General features: G+C 49.7%; 1 protein-coding gene across 1 annotated transcript in view; it reads right to left on the reverse strand.

Annotated features, from left to right (window-relative positions):
* The window catches only part of LOC142766076 (solute carrier family 13 member 4-like), a 36,418-nt gene extending 21,124 nt beyond the window's left edge, over positions 1 to 15,294 (reverse strand). The window contains exons 1-5 of the mRNA XM_075867909.1: positions 15,111 to 15,294; positions 14,458 to 14,607; positions 13,721 to 13,996; positions 9,883 to 10,126; positions 5,371 to 5,433 (exon numbers count right to left, since the gene is read on the reverse strand). Of these exons, the coding sequence (XP_075724024.1) occupies positions 5,371 to 5,433; positions 9,883 to 10,126; positions 13,721 to 13,996; positions 14,458 to 14,607; positions 15,111 to 15,245 (868 nt within the window). The 5' untranslated portion in view covers positions 15,246 to 15,294. The remainder of the gene's footprint in view (positions 1 to 5,370; positions 5,434 to 9,882; positions 10,127 to 13,720; positions 13,997 to 14,457; positions 14,608 to 15,110) is intronic.
* Positions 15,295 to 15,375: the final 81 nt, after the last annotated feature.

Genomic DNA, 15,375 nt, shown 5'->3' on the forward strand with positions numbered 1-15,375 from the left:
TGGTGTGAAGGTACAACTTTTTGCTGGTTTGGTGCGTAGTCCCCCCAAAAGTGTTGCTGAGTTCCTTACTGAAGCGGCAACAATGGAGCGAGTACTGCACCAACGGTCTGCCCAGTTTGACCGTCAAGTGAATGCTGCCTCAACTCCCGAAATTTTCGCCACCCCTGGGAGCAAGAGCCCCGAATGGATTCGCGAGATCATTCGATCTGTCGTCCGGGAAGAAATGGAAAAGATGTACGGGACAAGGCAAATCGATGTTGGTTCCATCACCAGTGTCATCCGCGACGAGGTCCAGCAGGTGCTGCACGCCCATCGTTTGCCGCCCACGTCGGTTCATCCGGAAACGGCTTTGTGTCTACTGACAGTCGCCGTCGTACGTACGCGGAAGCCTTGCGATCTGCCACTCCTCTTTCGGGTCAAGGAGTCCCGATCCAGCCAGTGCCGCACGTCCCAATCCAGACAATGCCGCACGTCCCGATCCAGATAATGCCATACGTCCCGATCCAGACAATGATGCCGTCAGTCGCGATTCAGTCAGCTCACACTGATTTGGACATCGATAGTCGCCGTACACCGACGCGCAAGTCTGATCTCTGGCGTACGCCAGACAGACGACCCCTCTGCTATCATTGTGGGGAGGCTGGTCACATTTACCGCGAATGCCCATACCGGCAACTTGGACTGCGCGGATTTTCCGTCAATTCCCCTCGTCCCCGAATTGGTCAAAGGCCAAGGGATATCGAAGAATATCTCGCGCAACAGCGTGCACCTTTTACACGACGGCAATCGCGGTCACCATCACCGAGGAGACCCGCAGCCACTATGCCACGTTTTGGGGTGACGGCACGGGAACGCTCCCCGAGCCCTCGTCGGGAAAACTGAAGGCAGTGGCCTTCGAGGGCAAGGTCACTGGGACTCAAAGTGCGGAAGACCTCCCATCGATGCTTGCACGCAACGCCGAAGGCATTTCGTCAGAGAATAATCGCAGTGCCGAAGAAACGCCGACATCCGCATCTGAACTTAGTGACCGCGTGTCGCTCGACATACCTGTGCTGGTTGACGGTCTTCAGGTTAGTGCATTGGTAGACACTGGTGCAGACTATTCGATCATCAGCGGGAGGCTGGCGAAAGATCTCAGGAAAGTGATCACGCCGTGGAATGGAACGCGAATTCGAACAGCTGGAGGACACGTTGTAACACCGCTGGGTCGCTGTACCGCAAGAGTGAAAATTCGTGCGTCAACGTTTGTGCTCAGCTGCCTCGTTCTTCCCGACTGTTCGCGTCAGCTGATTATCGGCATGGACTTCCTTCGGGAATACGGTGCCATCATAAATCTCCGTGAGCGCATCGTGACCTTCTCGACTCAAGGCGCAACAGATCGAGACGCTGATAACTGCCGTAGACCTGCGCTGCGTGTTGCTGACGACAGTGTGACGCTGCCACCTCGAGCAACTGTTCCCATCGAAGTCACTTGTGAAGACTTCCAAGACGGCGACGTGGTGGCTGAAAGCAACTTATCACTTCTGCTGCTCCAAGGTGTATGCGCCGCCCGAAGTGTTGTGCGCGTCCGTGACGGACAGTCAACGATACTAGCTACGAACTTCAATTACGAGCACCGGCATCTTTTCCGTGGAACCACCCTAGCTTATGGAGAACCTGTTGCCGACGTCACGGAGTGCTTCGCGTCCGAGGAAACGCATGAAGGTAAGGAATTTCTAGACTACATCGACATTAATTCGACGCTGTCAGACGAGAGAAAGGCTGCACTTCACGACTTTTTAAGGGAGTTTAGATCTTGCTTCGCATCTTCTTCTAAAGTTCGTCAAACACACCTCACGAAGCATCGAATTATTACCGACGATGACGTCCGCCCCATCCGGCAGCAGCCTTATCGCGTTTCTGCCAAAGAACGCGAGGCTATTCAGACACAAGTAAAAGAGATGCTCGATGACGGGATTATTAAACCATCCAGCAGCGCTTGGTCCTCGCCAGTCGTTCTAGTAAAGAAAAAAGACGGAACGCTGCGATTCTGTATTGACTACAGGAAGCTTAATAGCGTCACAAAAAAGGACGTCTACCCGCTTCCACGGGTAGACGACTCCCTCGACAGGTTACGACGTGCGAAGTATTTTTCGTCCATCGATCTAAAGAGTGGCTATTGGCAGATTGAAGTGGATGAACGAGACCGAGAAAAAACCGCGTTTGTGACTCCAGACGGACTTTACGAATTCCGAGTTCTTCCCTTCGGCCTCTGTTCTGCACCAGCCACTTTTCAGAGGATGATGGACACAGTTCTCGCTGGCTTGAAGTGGCAAAGCTGCCTTGTCTACCTCGATGATATGGTCATCTTTTCCGAGAGCTTTTGAAGAACATCTGAAGCGTCTGAGAAAGGTTCTGGAAGCCATTCGCACAGCTGAACTTACGCTGAAACCCCAAAAATGCCATTTCGGCTATGAAGAGCTGAAATTTCTGGGACATGTCATTAGTGCAGATGGAGTGCGACCTGATCCAGACAAAACTGCTGCTGTCGCCGCCTTCCCTGTCCCATCAGATAAAAGAGCAGTACGCCGTTTTCTCGGCTTGTGCGCGTATTATCGCCGATTTATCGCCAACTTCTCTAAGATAGCTGAACCTCTCACGCGACTCACCCGAGATGACGTACCCTTTACTTGGGGCGCAGAACAAGATACAGCGTTCACAGAGTTACGACAGAGAATGCAAACAGCCCCTGTTCTTGCCCATTTTGATGAGGACGCTGCTACAGAAATTCATACAGATGCCAGCAACGTCGGACTTGGCGCTGTCCTTGTACAACGACACGGCGGTGTTGAGCATGTGATAGCTTACGCCAGTCGTACTCTTTCTCGAGCTGAGACCAACTATTCTACGTCAGAAAAAGAATTCCTCGCAGTCGTGTGGGCGACGACCAAATTTCGGCCTTACCTCTACGGTCGTCCCTTCAAAGTGGTGACTGACCACCACTCGCTCTGCTGGCTGGCAAATCTCAGAGATCCATCCGGCCGTCTCGCACGGTGGAGTTTGCGTTTGCAGGAGTTTGATACTACGATTGTGTACAGGTCAGGGCGCAAACACGAAGACGCCGACGCGCTTTCTCGAGCACCTGTGGGGAACGCTGTCAGGGGCTCCGAAGATGAAGATGCCTTTCTCGGAGCAGTTAGTGACTCCGAATATATGTCAAAGCAGCGGGCAGACGATGAATTACGCCCTGTCATTGATTCCCTGGAAGGCCGCAACTCTCAGGTCTCTCAACACATTGCTCGTGAACTGTCCTCTTTTTGTCTAAGAAGAGGCATTCTTTACAAGAAAAACGCCCGTGGTAGCGACAAAGCCTTCCTACTCGTTGTTCCTACCGACATGCGTGATGAAATCCCCCTGGCGTGCCACGACGAGCCCACGTCAGGACATTCGGGCTATTCGCGAACTCTCGCCCGAGTACGCCAACAGTATTACTGGCCGCGACGATCAACTAGTGTACATCGATATGTGAAAGGCTGCCGTGAGTGCCAGCGCCGCAAGACTCCACCTGTGAGACCCGCGGGCCTGCTCCAGCCGATCGCACCACCACGGACACCGTTTGACCTCGTGGGAATGGACCTTCTCGGACCCTTCCCTTTGTCGTCCTTTGGGAACAAATGGATTATAGTTGCGACAGATTATCTTACGCGTTATGCTGAAACAAAGGCGTTACCCCATGGCACGGCCTCTGAAGTCGCGCAGTTCTTCGTGCACCAAATCGTCCTACGGCATGGTGCCCCGTCATGCGTGATTACGGACAGAGGGACGTCGTTTACAGCACGAATGATGGAGAACATTTTTAAACTGAGCTGCACAAGTCATCGAAAAACAACGGCTTATCATCCGCAATCCAATGGACTGACAGAGAGGCTTAACAAGACCATAGCGGACATGCTGTCAATGTACGTGGACGTACAACATAAAACCTGGGACGAGATTCTTCCATACATCACGTTTGCTTATAATACGGCAACGCAAGAAACAACGCGATTTCCGCCTTTCCGACTTGTTTACGGACGTAACGTGCGAACCATGCTCAATGCTATGCTTCCGTGCGACCAAAGCAATGAACTTGCTCAAGATGCTGAGCAATACACTCAATACGCCGAAGAAGCTCGTCAGCTAGCTCGCATAAACACCAGTCACCAACAAGATGCAGACGCACGACGTTACAACCTCCGCCATCGAAATGTCACCTACCACCCTGGGGACCGAGTGTGGGTGTGGATCCCTGTCCGGCGACCAGGCTTATCCGAAAAACTCCTAAGCCGTTATTTTGGACCGTACAAGGTTCTTAGACGAATCACAGATCTTACCTGCGAGGTATTTCCGGACGGCGCAGCGTCTTCTCGTCGACAGCTTCGGCCCGAAACCTTGCATGTCGTTCGGCTGAAGCCCTACTTCACACAGTAGCCCTTGTGGTTTCACGTGCTACGACATGCCGTGACATTGCGTTGCTGCTGCTGTTTGTGTTCTCCTGTGTTTTTATGCACTATCTTTTTGCGCTTGGCGGAAGTGTTGGCGAAACTTCCTCATTTGCGCTGCGAGTAGTGGCACTCTTCCTCTTTTGGCTCTCTATATCTGCGTGTGTATACCTTCATTTTTTTTTATTTACGAGCATCGAGTCGATGCTTTCAAAGGGGGGGACTATTGCCACATGGTTTGCTTGGGTGAGATCGAAGAGGGAAAGAAGAAAAAGACGATCTCTCTGAGCCGCTGCTTGAGTAGTCGACTAAACGAGCTCATTTTTTTATCAAGTTTGTCGAGAGTAACGTGACCATATATATATATATAGTCACGCTGCAAAGGACGACGCAGTTGTCTATAAGGAAAACAAGTTTATTGGAGTGAACCTGTGCTCCCCAAACAACTGAAAGAATACACAAGCGGCAAAGCAGCGGCCGGCAAAACGACGGGGAACGCTAGTGAGCGTCGGCGAGCAAATGTCGCGGCATCGGCTGTGCGGGAATATATACCCCTCGGCGCGAGGGTTTCTCGAATAGTCGAATTGTATCGATAACACCGTGATAGCGTTTGTTCCAAATGCCGTTCATTCGGAACGCTCGAAGTGCTGTTCGATAGCGTTTGTATGTATGTACATCGTTTGTATGTATGTTTGTATGTATGTACATGTATGTATGTACATCGCAAACCTCAACCACCGTACAGACGTTTTGAAAAAAGAGTTTTGCTTCTGATTGTTTGAGGTAACTTTTACTTTTCGAACGCAGTTACCGCAAGCACATATATCTCCACATACGTCTGTTCATATATGGTAACGAAACAATCAGACTGGTCGATACGAAAAAAAAAAGAATGGCACATGCGACTTACTGGGATCCTCATTTTCCTCAATCTCTGGTATAACAGCGTCCATGCTAACGATGTATCTTGGATCTACGTCAAACGAGAAGAAAAAACAAATAGGAGAATGGCAGTTAGATAGTTACAACACACAAAAGGCTACAGCTCGATTTGTTGTCAGGTTGCGCGTAATTCTGAAGGTAATTATCAGCCGCCGGTGACAATGGCGAACAGCAGCAACACACCATGCATCGCGCACAAAACGCGCATTGCGCACAAAATTACGACCTCCTTTCAATGAATGGTTAATGAATTATTTTACTCGATAACCATCAATCGTTCGGCATCGTTGCCACTAACCAGCGAGTCGTTATGGATGGCAGCTTTTTTTTTTGTCGGTTAACCCGCATATTTTGGGGAACGCGGTTTGAAAGGTGGTTTTTAATTTCTGAAGTTCTGCGTGCCGAGACAACGACATCGCGCCAAGGCGTGCCTTCGTGTAGGTCTGCAAAAACTTCGACAACCTGGAGCGAAGGATGTTGCAGAATAGCTTGAACAGTTTACACTCGTATGCAGTTTAGGCAGTTTCACCTTCCAAAGAAATATATAGAGCCCGGGATAATTCTCTTTGCTTGTACGAAAGATAGAAAACGTGACAGCGTAAAGGTTTTACAAACCACCTCTGCCCGGGTAAATAGTTAATACAGTTGGTGCTAATAGCGATAGACAACGTATCATGTTAAGCGAAACACTAGGTGGTGGCAGTGGCGGAGCCTGGGAGTGTCACACAACTCGTGCCCCCCCCCCCACCCCCTTTCACCGAAATTCGCTTCGCCATAACATACAGAGCACTAAATGACCATTGGCCTGCCCGGCGCCCACTTCAGATAAATGAGCTTTTTTTAGGGGCGAAGCTCCTTAAAGTGGCCCCCGTTCGTCCCTCGTAGTACGTAACATGTCTTACGCTTTGACCTCCAAGGGGGTGCCCGTGGGAGATTTGTCCTGTGGGTTGTTGAACAATAAAAAAAATCGCAGCGTTTGCGTTAACTAAAAGCCGAATTCTTCTGTCTCTCCTTCCCCATTAGCAGCAATTGGCATGCACATTGAGCAGTATCTGACAAGAAAAGGTTGCTACGTTATACTTGCTGGACATAATCTCCTTTGTTTCAGAAAGGTTTAGCGAGCGTTGGGCCGCAGTGCCATGAATACAGTGAACTTATATATACCATGAACTCGAGGTGGTTAAAGGTGGGAAGTAGGCACGAAGCGCCAGCCGTAAGAAAGTGTGCGTGTGCTTCCTCTCGTTTAGTCCTTGGAATGTCTGCTGGATAACGGTGCTTCTATATACGGAATATGTAATGAAAAGATGCGAGGTTGTTGTACTTGGAGTGTTGACTAGATGTACGAATGGACACAAATACAGATGCATGGACGGACGCACGGAGGGCTGCATGAACGGATGGACGCATGGGTGGACGCAGGGTGGATGCATGGACGAGCGCATGGACGGACGCATGGATGGACGTGCGCACGCACGTACAGATGCACGAATGGACGGGCGGATGGACGTATGGGTGGACGCATGGATGGACGCATGGACGCACGGAAGCAAGAAAGAATACACGGACAGATGCTTAGCCACACTCTCCGTCATCCACCCCGTGGATATGCTGCCATTTCTTTTTATTCATTCGCAGGCATACCATTACTACTTCTTGTCGATCTTATTGCTTGGGGACGAATTCATGGCAGACATTTGAAAAGCACAATTCTAAAATTTTAGTTGCAGCCGCTTGATTAAAAGATAAAATGCAGACCTATTAAGTATTCTTGCTGTACGTTTTGCTGTGAAGGTTACAAGTAAACTTATCTTGCATAGGAGCGTAATCTTGATAAGTAGCCCGATCTAGCATGGAGGTTTTTCGAGATGATTTTAGTTAAGTGTAACGTTTCATATATGCATCAACATACAGTACCTGTCAGTGAGGTTTTCGTGTCGTGTTAGGGACGGTCCACTACTTTCCCATAGTTGAGAACTAAGTACTCAAAACACATTTGTCCCAAGTTCCTTGTCTGGTTTACAGTTACAGGAAGTGGCTTCGTGTCACACATAGTGTCCTGACTTGGGAATCCGGGGCGCCTTTTTGCTCTCCCTAAGTAGAGTACCTGTTACTCTAGATCATTACACATTTAGGGGCGAAGCTCCATAAGACGTGGGACGTCCGTCTGCTGTATCTAGTAGCCACCTCTACTTTTAGTCCTTGGAATGTCCGCCGTATAGTGGCACTTGATTATGATGAATATATGATGAAAAGATGCGAGATGGCGGTACTTAGAGTGTTCACTAGCTGGACGGACAGACGAATGGACGTACTGACATACAGACAGACAGACGGACGAATGAACGCGGCCATCAGCTTCACAGTTCGCCGATAAAACTTTTCGAAGCTTTGCCTCACTAATCATTCGCCCCACTTCATGAATATGGTGTAATTTTTTTTTCTAAAGAAACAACGTTGTAGTGAATCTTTGATGGGACAGCTTATTTCTCTACAAGAGAACAGTACACCGTATTCAAAATCGTAGAGCATTTATTCTAACACACGTGTTCGGGGAGCCGATCGCAAAGGCCACGTTGAATCTTACGAGTTGCGAAACTCTTCATGAGCTTTCAATAGCAGAATCAGAAACACGACGTTGGCCGAAATGCCACAGCAGGTAAACCAATTGTGGCATCGCCTGTCGGTGGTAAAGGAAACGACTAATAAACACCCTTAAGCTTCGCCTTCGAGAGCTAAACACGAGCCCCACCATGGTGGTCTAGTGGCTAAGGTACTCGGCTGCTGACCCGCAGGTCGCGGGCTCAAAGCCCGGCTGCGGCGGCTGCATTTCCGATGGAGGCGGAATTGTTGTAGGCCCGTGTACTCAGATTTGGGTGCACGTTAAAGAACCCCAGGTGGTCAAAATTTCCGGAGCCCTCCACTACGGCGTCTCTCATAATCATATGGTGGTTTTGGGACGTTAAACCCCACAAATCTAATAACAATATCCCGTCCGTAGTGCGTACTTCAACGACTTAGTGCTCAATATTCATTGTGCGATGTTGCTCGAGAAGTTTCAATTGTGGATTACGACAATGTAATCGATAAAGCTGAAAATGGCTCCTGTCAGCGAAGCGCTTTCGCACGGGGCCGCGTCGCATGTAACGGGTAATATGGTTTAAACCACGAGCAACAATGATTTCAAACTTACTATAATGCACGCACCACGTGACCTTTACAGAATACGCGCTGCAGCAACGCGTGCGCCTTTAGCAGTGGGTGAGCGACTGTAAACAACGAAGTCGTAATGGCAATCACGTGTTCTGACGCTCGATGGCAGTGTATACGCTTGTACCACACAATATTGCTGCGATATTACATGTATTGTGAAGCCTGTATACAGAAAGCGCGTCTTTCTGAAGCGTGAACGTTGATTTCACTGCATTTTCAAGCAAAAGAAGTTTGTGTACAACTGCTCGCCTCACAAACGGGCTGGTTTCTATTCTCACTCGGAGCTAAAAATTTTTATTATTTCATTCGCAACCTTTGCAATTTTTCGGTCACGAAGAAGATGATTATTTTTCGCTCACAACTACGCCGACGCCAAAATTTCTGTCAAACGACTTTTTAGCGCTATTGCGCTTAATATAGCACATCTTGCGATTTAGCAGTGCAGAGAACGGCAAGCTTCATTAGGCGTACATTGCGTTTTCTTCTGCGGCTTGTTTTTCTTTTTTTTTTCAGATGATAGTGCAACTACAAAGCGCTTCTGCCTATTTTAAATTATTTCTCAGCTTCTCGCCTCGAGAACTCGCTCGCTCAAATGGAAGATCGCCGGCACGTTCAATTACTCACCCAGAAGATTTATTCAAGAGCGTATCCGCATTTCGTAACATATTTTCTCAATCGGTTTGATTAAGGAAATCTGGGCACCCCTGGCGCAGAGCCACACCGGTGCTTGGGACTTGGTGGCAAATTTGCCTTAGGCAGGTTTGATGCCGGGAAAGCAACCACATTATTAAGACTTAGAGAGCGTTTTGAAACAGTGAAAGAACAACCAGTCGTCGCACAATGCGAATAGCGTAACGAGTCGAAGACGACCCACCCGGCAGTAAATGTGACGCCCCACTAGTCGCTGTATCGATTACCTGCCACGGCGGAGGAGTCTTTGACGGAGGCCAAAATGTTTGACGCCCATGTCCTTCCATTTAGCCCCACACGGCCGCAGTTTCCGGAACCCTCCACTATGGCGTTCCTCATATTAATATTGGTGTTGCGAGTCGTAAAATCACAGCAATTATTAAATGTGCAGAACGTGTTTCAGACACATATCTCCCCTCCGCCCCCAATAAAAACAATAATTTCACTTTTGCACGTGTGCGTGCACACGCACTCGAGCGCATACATGGATACGAACATGGCATCAAATATGGCAACCCCGTCCCACGCACTTCTGCGTGAAGAAGATTAGCCAAAGCCCAAGGTCGTCATGCGTACGCACCGTCAGGCACACTCCCGTGCAGCTGATAGTAAGCGCCCGGATTCCGGGCGTCGAAGGGAGCCATGGACGGCACCAGAACGCGAGGTCTCATGTCGTCTTCGTCGTCCTCGCTACTCTCGTCCATCTCGTCGAAGTCGTCCTCGTCGTCGTCGAGAGAGGTGCCACTGGAGGGCGTCTTGCGCGGCGAGATGATCATCACGTGCACGGGTGTCATCACCACGTCTCCGCCCACGGTGGTGCGCACCTGCGTCCGAGGATATCGGCAGCATTGCGTAAACTTTTTAGCGAGAAGCTCTTAGTTCTCGAGATGAGTAGCGTTGTCGTCATCATAACCGGCAAAGTGAACGATGGTACACTTGTGCAGATGTATGTATAAATATATGAGTGTATTATACGAGTGTATGAATATGTCATACAATGCTGTGAGTGTGTGTCTTAAATTTATTTGTATACAATGTGAAGAGCCATGTCGTCTGATTTTGTACGTAGCCTATTTGAGAATATTTATAGTATTGTACTCTGTTATTTTTTGCTGCTTCTTTTACTTTGATAACAATGGAAAAATGTAGCACTGCTTTCTGGACGTTTTGGCATTAACCGTAGCGAAGCCACGTCAGGCCGAATGGCCTTTAGCTTCACTTTGTTTTCCTGTGTCTTTTCAGAAATAAAATCTGTTCAATAATTCATTCATTCATTCATTCATTCATTCATTCATTCATTCATTCATTCATTGAGGATGAAAAAGAGCGAACGTGCAGCGGAGGATATAAGGCGGCGATATCGAGGAGAGCGCGAGGAGGAAGGAACGACCGTAACGAAACGACAGGTTCCGCTGCAGTCACCCACGGCGCCACCGCAGCACGCATCATCGAGCTCTTCCAGTTACGTCATTACTATGGTATGCGGGGCGGGCGTCCGCTGATGCCATATGTAGCAGGAATCCCAATTTCGGAAACACATTGAGAGCTAACACAAAGGAACGTAAAGAAGACGACAGCACAATGTGCTAACTTCAGCAGTTCTATTTCCAGGAAACACCAAACGCCCTGTTTGCTAGCGCTCATTATGTTTTCGAGTTTCGTTTACCAACACGCCAGAAAAAAATGCCAATGCTAAAATTCCCAAACTCCCGTACCTCAACCAGCTGGACGTAGTCACACAATCTACAAAGGCCACTCGGTACAGGGAAGAAGGTAAGAGCGGGAGAGACGGGGGAGTGGTTGTAGTTTGCATATAGTGTCAGCAAACGCACGTTACCTTTTTTTAAAAGATCACCTTTCCACATCTCCTGTAAGGACCATTTCTAAAGGAGATATGAGGCACAGTATTCCAACATAGACTCCAACGACACATCGATACCGATCGCCACAATGACGAAAACCTGGACACCTATTCTAAAATGAAGTCTTAGGGGTGAAGCTCCTTAAGGCGTGGGCCGGTCCATCCCTTGTATGTATGTAGTAGTACGTAGCCACCAGTTGCACATACCCACTCTATAGCACGTAGGTGCCACATGGGATGCGAGAGGATAGATGGCGGTACTTGGAGTATTCACTGGATGGACGCGCGGACGGGCAGACGGACTAGCAGACGGATGGACGGATGGACGCACAAACAGACAAACAGACAGATGGATGGACGGTGTCACAAAACGAGCGCTCAAAAAAGGGCGCGCCGCCAAATTCTCGCGACGAAGCGCCGAGAGGTCAACGATAAAAAAACAGAAAACAAGCATCCAAAGACTCCCCGGGCGCGCGTCCTTCTCCCCTCAGAAGCGTGGGTTCGCCGACGAGCCTCGTCTCATCGGCGCCCGGTCAAGCCCTGGAATGTTCTAGATGGAAAGGGGTGGGGTGATGCCGGGTTGCGTCATCCGTCGCGGACGGCCTTCGAACCATCTCGCCCTCTCCCCAACCTTCGCTGCGTATCGCGCCGACGAAATGATGAGAATTTCTGGAATCTCGCGCGGAAGGTATTTAAAGCGGAGATGGGAGATCAGCAGAAGAAGGAAGTTAACGCCAGAGTGCGTAGGGTATCCCGCCACGTCTGTCGGTGAAGGTTTTGTCCTTAGTGACAAAGCAGGAGAAGAAGAAAGTATGCGCCAGAGTGCGTAGGGTGTTCCGCCTTGTGGGCGAAGCCTTTTGTCTTCTGAGACAAAGGAGGAGAAGAAGAGGATTTTCACCTGAGGGGTGACGACTCGAGCTACAGGCAAGAGTTTGTGTCTACCGCTATAGAGCGAAGACGCGTGGCAACAGCTGCGAGTGTGAAGCCGACGTGTTTCCGGTGAAGAAGTTTGAAGCTTGGAGAGCGGCCAAGTGAAGACGCGAGGTTTCCTGGAAGAAAAACTTCGGGGGCAGCGGAACGACAACAACGCTAGGCTTTGAGTGAGTGATTCTCGGAAAAGTATCATCGAGACTTTTGTTCCAAGAACATTGGACTGAATAGGTTTTCTATCTCTTTAGTCTTTAAGTGTCTTGGTTGTTCGATGCATGCGACTGCATTGTAGTCGGTGTTGTTGTCTGTGTCCGTTGTTTCGAGAGTGGCTGATTGTACTGTGTAGTTTGATAGTTGACATATTGTTTGATAGTTGACATATTGTATTCAACTATTGTCGAGTGTGCATACTTGTGTATCGTTTTGATCTGCCATAATTGAGAATATAATTTTGTTTTGTTTATCAGCTCTCAGCTCGGACTCGTTCTTTGGGCCACAGTCGGCGTCCGCTGGCGCGCCAAATAGGACCACTTCTAAATTGTCCACGCTTTCGTGGTGAGGTTCGGGGGGCCGATACTTCGGCCCTTGGAATTAGCCCGGCGATCGCCTCCCTAATTAACGGGACCTGTGACAGACGGACTCACGGACGGATGCTCGGACGTATGGATGGAAGGACGGACCCGTGGATGGACGCACGATTGGTCGCGCGGACGGACGGAAGTAAGACCTAACGGACGGACGGAATCACGGACGGGCTGACGGATGATTCACCCCACTCATCATCATTCACTCCGTGGATATGCTGTGATTTTTTTCTTCCACGGTTATGTTTCAATGTATGGTGCCTCACGAAAACAATAGTTGAGGCGAGTCACGCCTGTATAGCTCACGAACATACTTATTAACAGTCATGTGTGGGCCTCGGGGAGCAAGTTACAAGTTTCGTGGGCCGCGTATCAGAGACTCCTGATAGGTAGAAATAAAGAGCTGTGTGGATGGAGCCCCATGTGCGGCAGCTGTTGTGGAACGCGCCCACATGCGGCCTTCTGTGGTCTCCAGGCTGGCGAAGAAGTCGTTCTATACACTCACTCTAAACGGGCTGCACGGAAGAGTCCACGCGAGTCACACTACTCGCGGCGCTCTTAACGTAAACCGTTCGACTACACGCACACGCCTCTCTCAACTGGTTTGCCTCAACTTATTGCCAAATCAAAACACCTAAACAGCTTGCGCTCAGGATTTGCATCAGGCAGTAAGTAAAGTAATCGTCGGTGAAATTTTCGCAGAAAAAGTGGAAGATATCTTCACTTCAAGCGCAAACTCGCATCGTTATATAACATTACGGTATTACAGCAGCCATCAACGTGGGTGGCTGGATAGGTGGTGCGCCATCTCGCAGCGTAGAGGTGAACTGGGCAAGCACATAACTTTTACTGCAGAAACTGTAGTGATGAGTATTCTATTTCAATACAGCTGTATCTCTAAAGAATATAATAACCACCGGAGTTTCACGAGCCAAAACAACGATATGGTAGTGAGAACGCAATACGGGGTGTAAACGAGGGTTCCATCGTCGATGGCATACGTACATATCTCCGCCGTGCTACGTTACCAACGCGCAACGTACGTTTCTTCGCTTGCCGTGCGCGATGGTTGCCGCGATGATGTCGTGCTGCAGCTCGAACATGGTGGCCTCGACGACGGCGCACATGAGCAGCGTGGCAGAGCCGCCCATCAGCAGCTGCGCCGACAGGAAGGTGACGCCCGTGATGCCCAGCAGGATGCCGCGCAGGCGCAGACCGAACGCCTCGATCACGTACAGCGCCACTCGCGAGCACAGCGCCGTCTCCTCGCCCACGGCCACCAGAACGTTCATGCCGAGCAGCAGGATCAACAGGCTGTCCTGGTGGTTTGTACGAGAGAACGAAAAAGTGAGACATCTACGCACTGGTGGGAAAAACAGCAGAAGTTGGCAGTGGACCATCATTTTCTTCTTCCTCACCCTCACTTCTGGTTGTGATGCTCTTTAAACCCTCCCCACCTCCTTCTCGCCTTCGTAAACCTTACATCACTCCTCACCCACTATTCCGTTTACCACCCGTTTACCACTCAACCTATATAGCTCCTCATTGGGCTTTCCCTAATCTCAATAGCAGCGCTTTTACACAATAGCATAGACAGTTTGTCCTGGGCTCTTTTCCACCATGGCTAGCTCTCTCTCTCCTATTGCCCTCCTCTCACCGATCCCTCATTGCGTGGCAGCCTCTCAAATATGTCTCGGTTCAGCTGTACGGCTAACAATACGATACCTTTTCGATGCATCTACACGAATAGGTCACGTCCTGGCCAGGTGGCGCAACTCACCTCCATGAACATGTGGGAGAGGTCCGAGATGGAGGTGACGCCCGCCAGGGGAAGGACGAAGAAGGGAAGCAGCCAGGCGAGCGGCACAGGCACGGTGCCCAGCAGGGTCCACGTGACTATGAGCAGACACAGCGACAGGCACCACATCATCTGTAGGGAACCAAACAAGCAAGAATAACACGTGATCGAGCACTTACGCTCTGCTGTCCAAGCTTATTTGGGCGAGTGATAGAAACTGTTACACGACGTCACTCTTAAGTATGTTCAACGCGGATAGCCGGGGGTCAGTGCTATAATCGAACACGCAAGGAAAACGTCTTTCAGCGTTTTCTTGCAACATTTTCGTATACTAAGATTATCAATGCGATTGCAACTTTTTACCGTTTATAAACCTTCTACCTTCTAGAAAGAGATACCATTGGAAGTCTGTGCTTCTTGCGTGCGCGTTTACAATATTTCCAACGATTGGACGTCGCGCAGCTTAAACATGCATTCAAAGTCAACGTGCCTTAGTCTCGTTTGACGCCAATAGTACATTGGCTTTGACATACAAGAGAGCACTTCGTACGCGCCAATCAGTGCGGCTCGTTCGCAGCTCTGCACTCAGCTGAGGGGAAAATCGACGTGGAACACGTGCGGTGGTGTGTACTCACGTCGCTGTTGACGACAGCCGCCGGCGTCAGGAGTAGGGGTGCCGCGTAGCCCAGCAACAGGCGGACGCTGCACCCCTTTCGACTCGCCTGCTTCCAGACGACTTTCTTGCCGCTCTGCTTCTTGGAGGAAGGCATGACCCCAACCTGTTTGCGCCTGTGTTCGCAAAAAAAATGGTCACGTGACCCTTGAAACATTGAGGCACCCGGCAATACTCGAAACTGAACGTACAGCTCATCGTGCCTCCTGCAGGCCTGTACTTTGAGA

Source organism: Rhipicephalus microplus, chromosome 6, assembly GCF_043290135.1.
Source record: "Rhipicephalus microplus isolate Deutch F79 chromosome 6, USDA_Rmic, whole genome shotgun sequence".
NCBI lineage: Eukaryota > Metazoa > Arthropoda > Arachnida > Ixodida > Ixodidae > Rhipicephalus > Rhipicephalus microplus.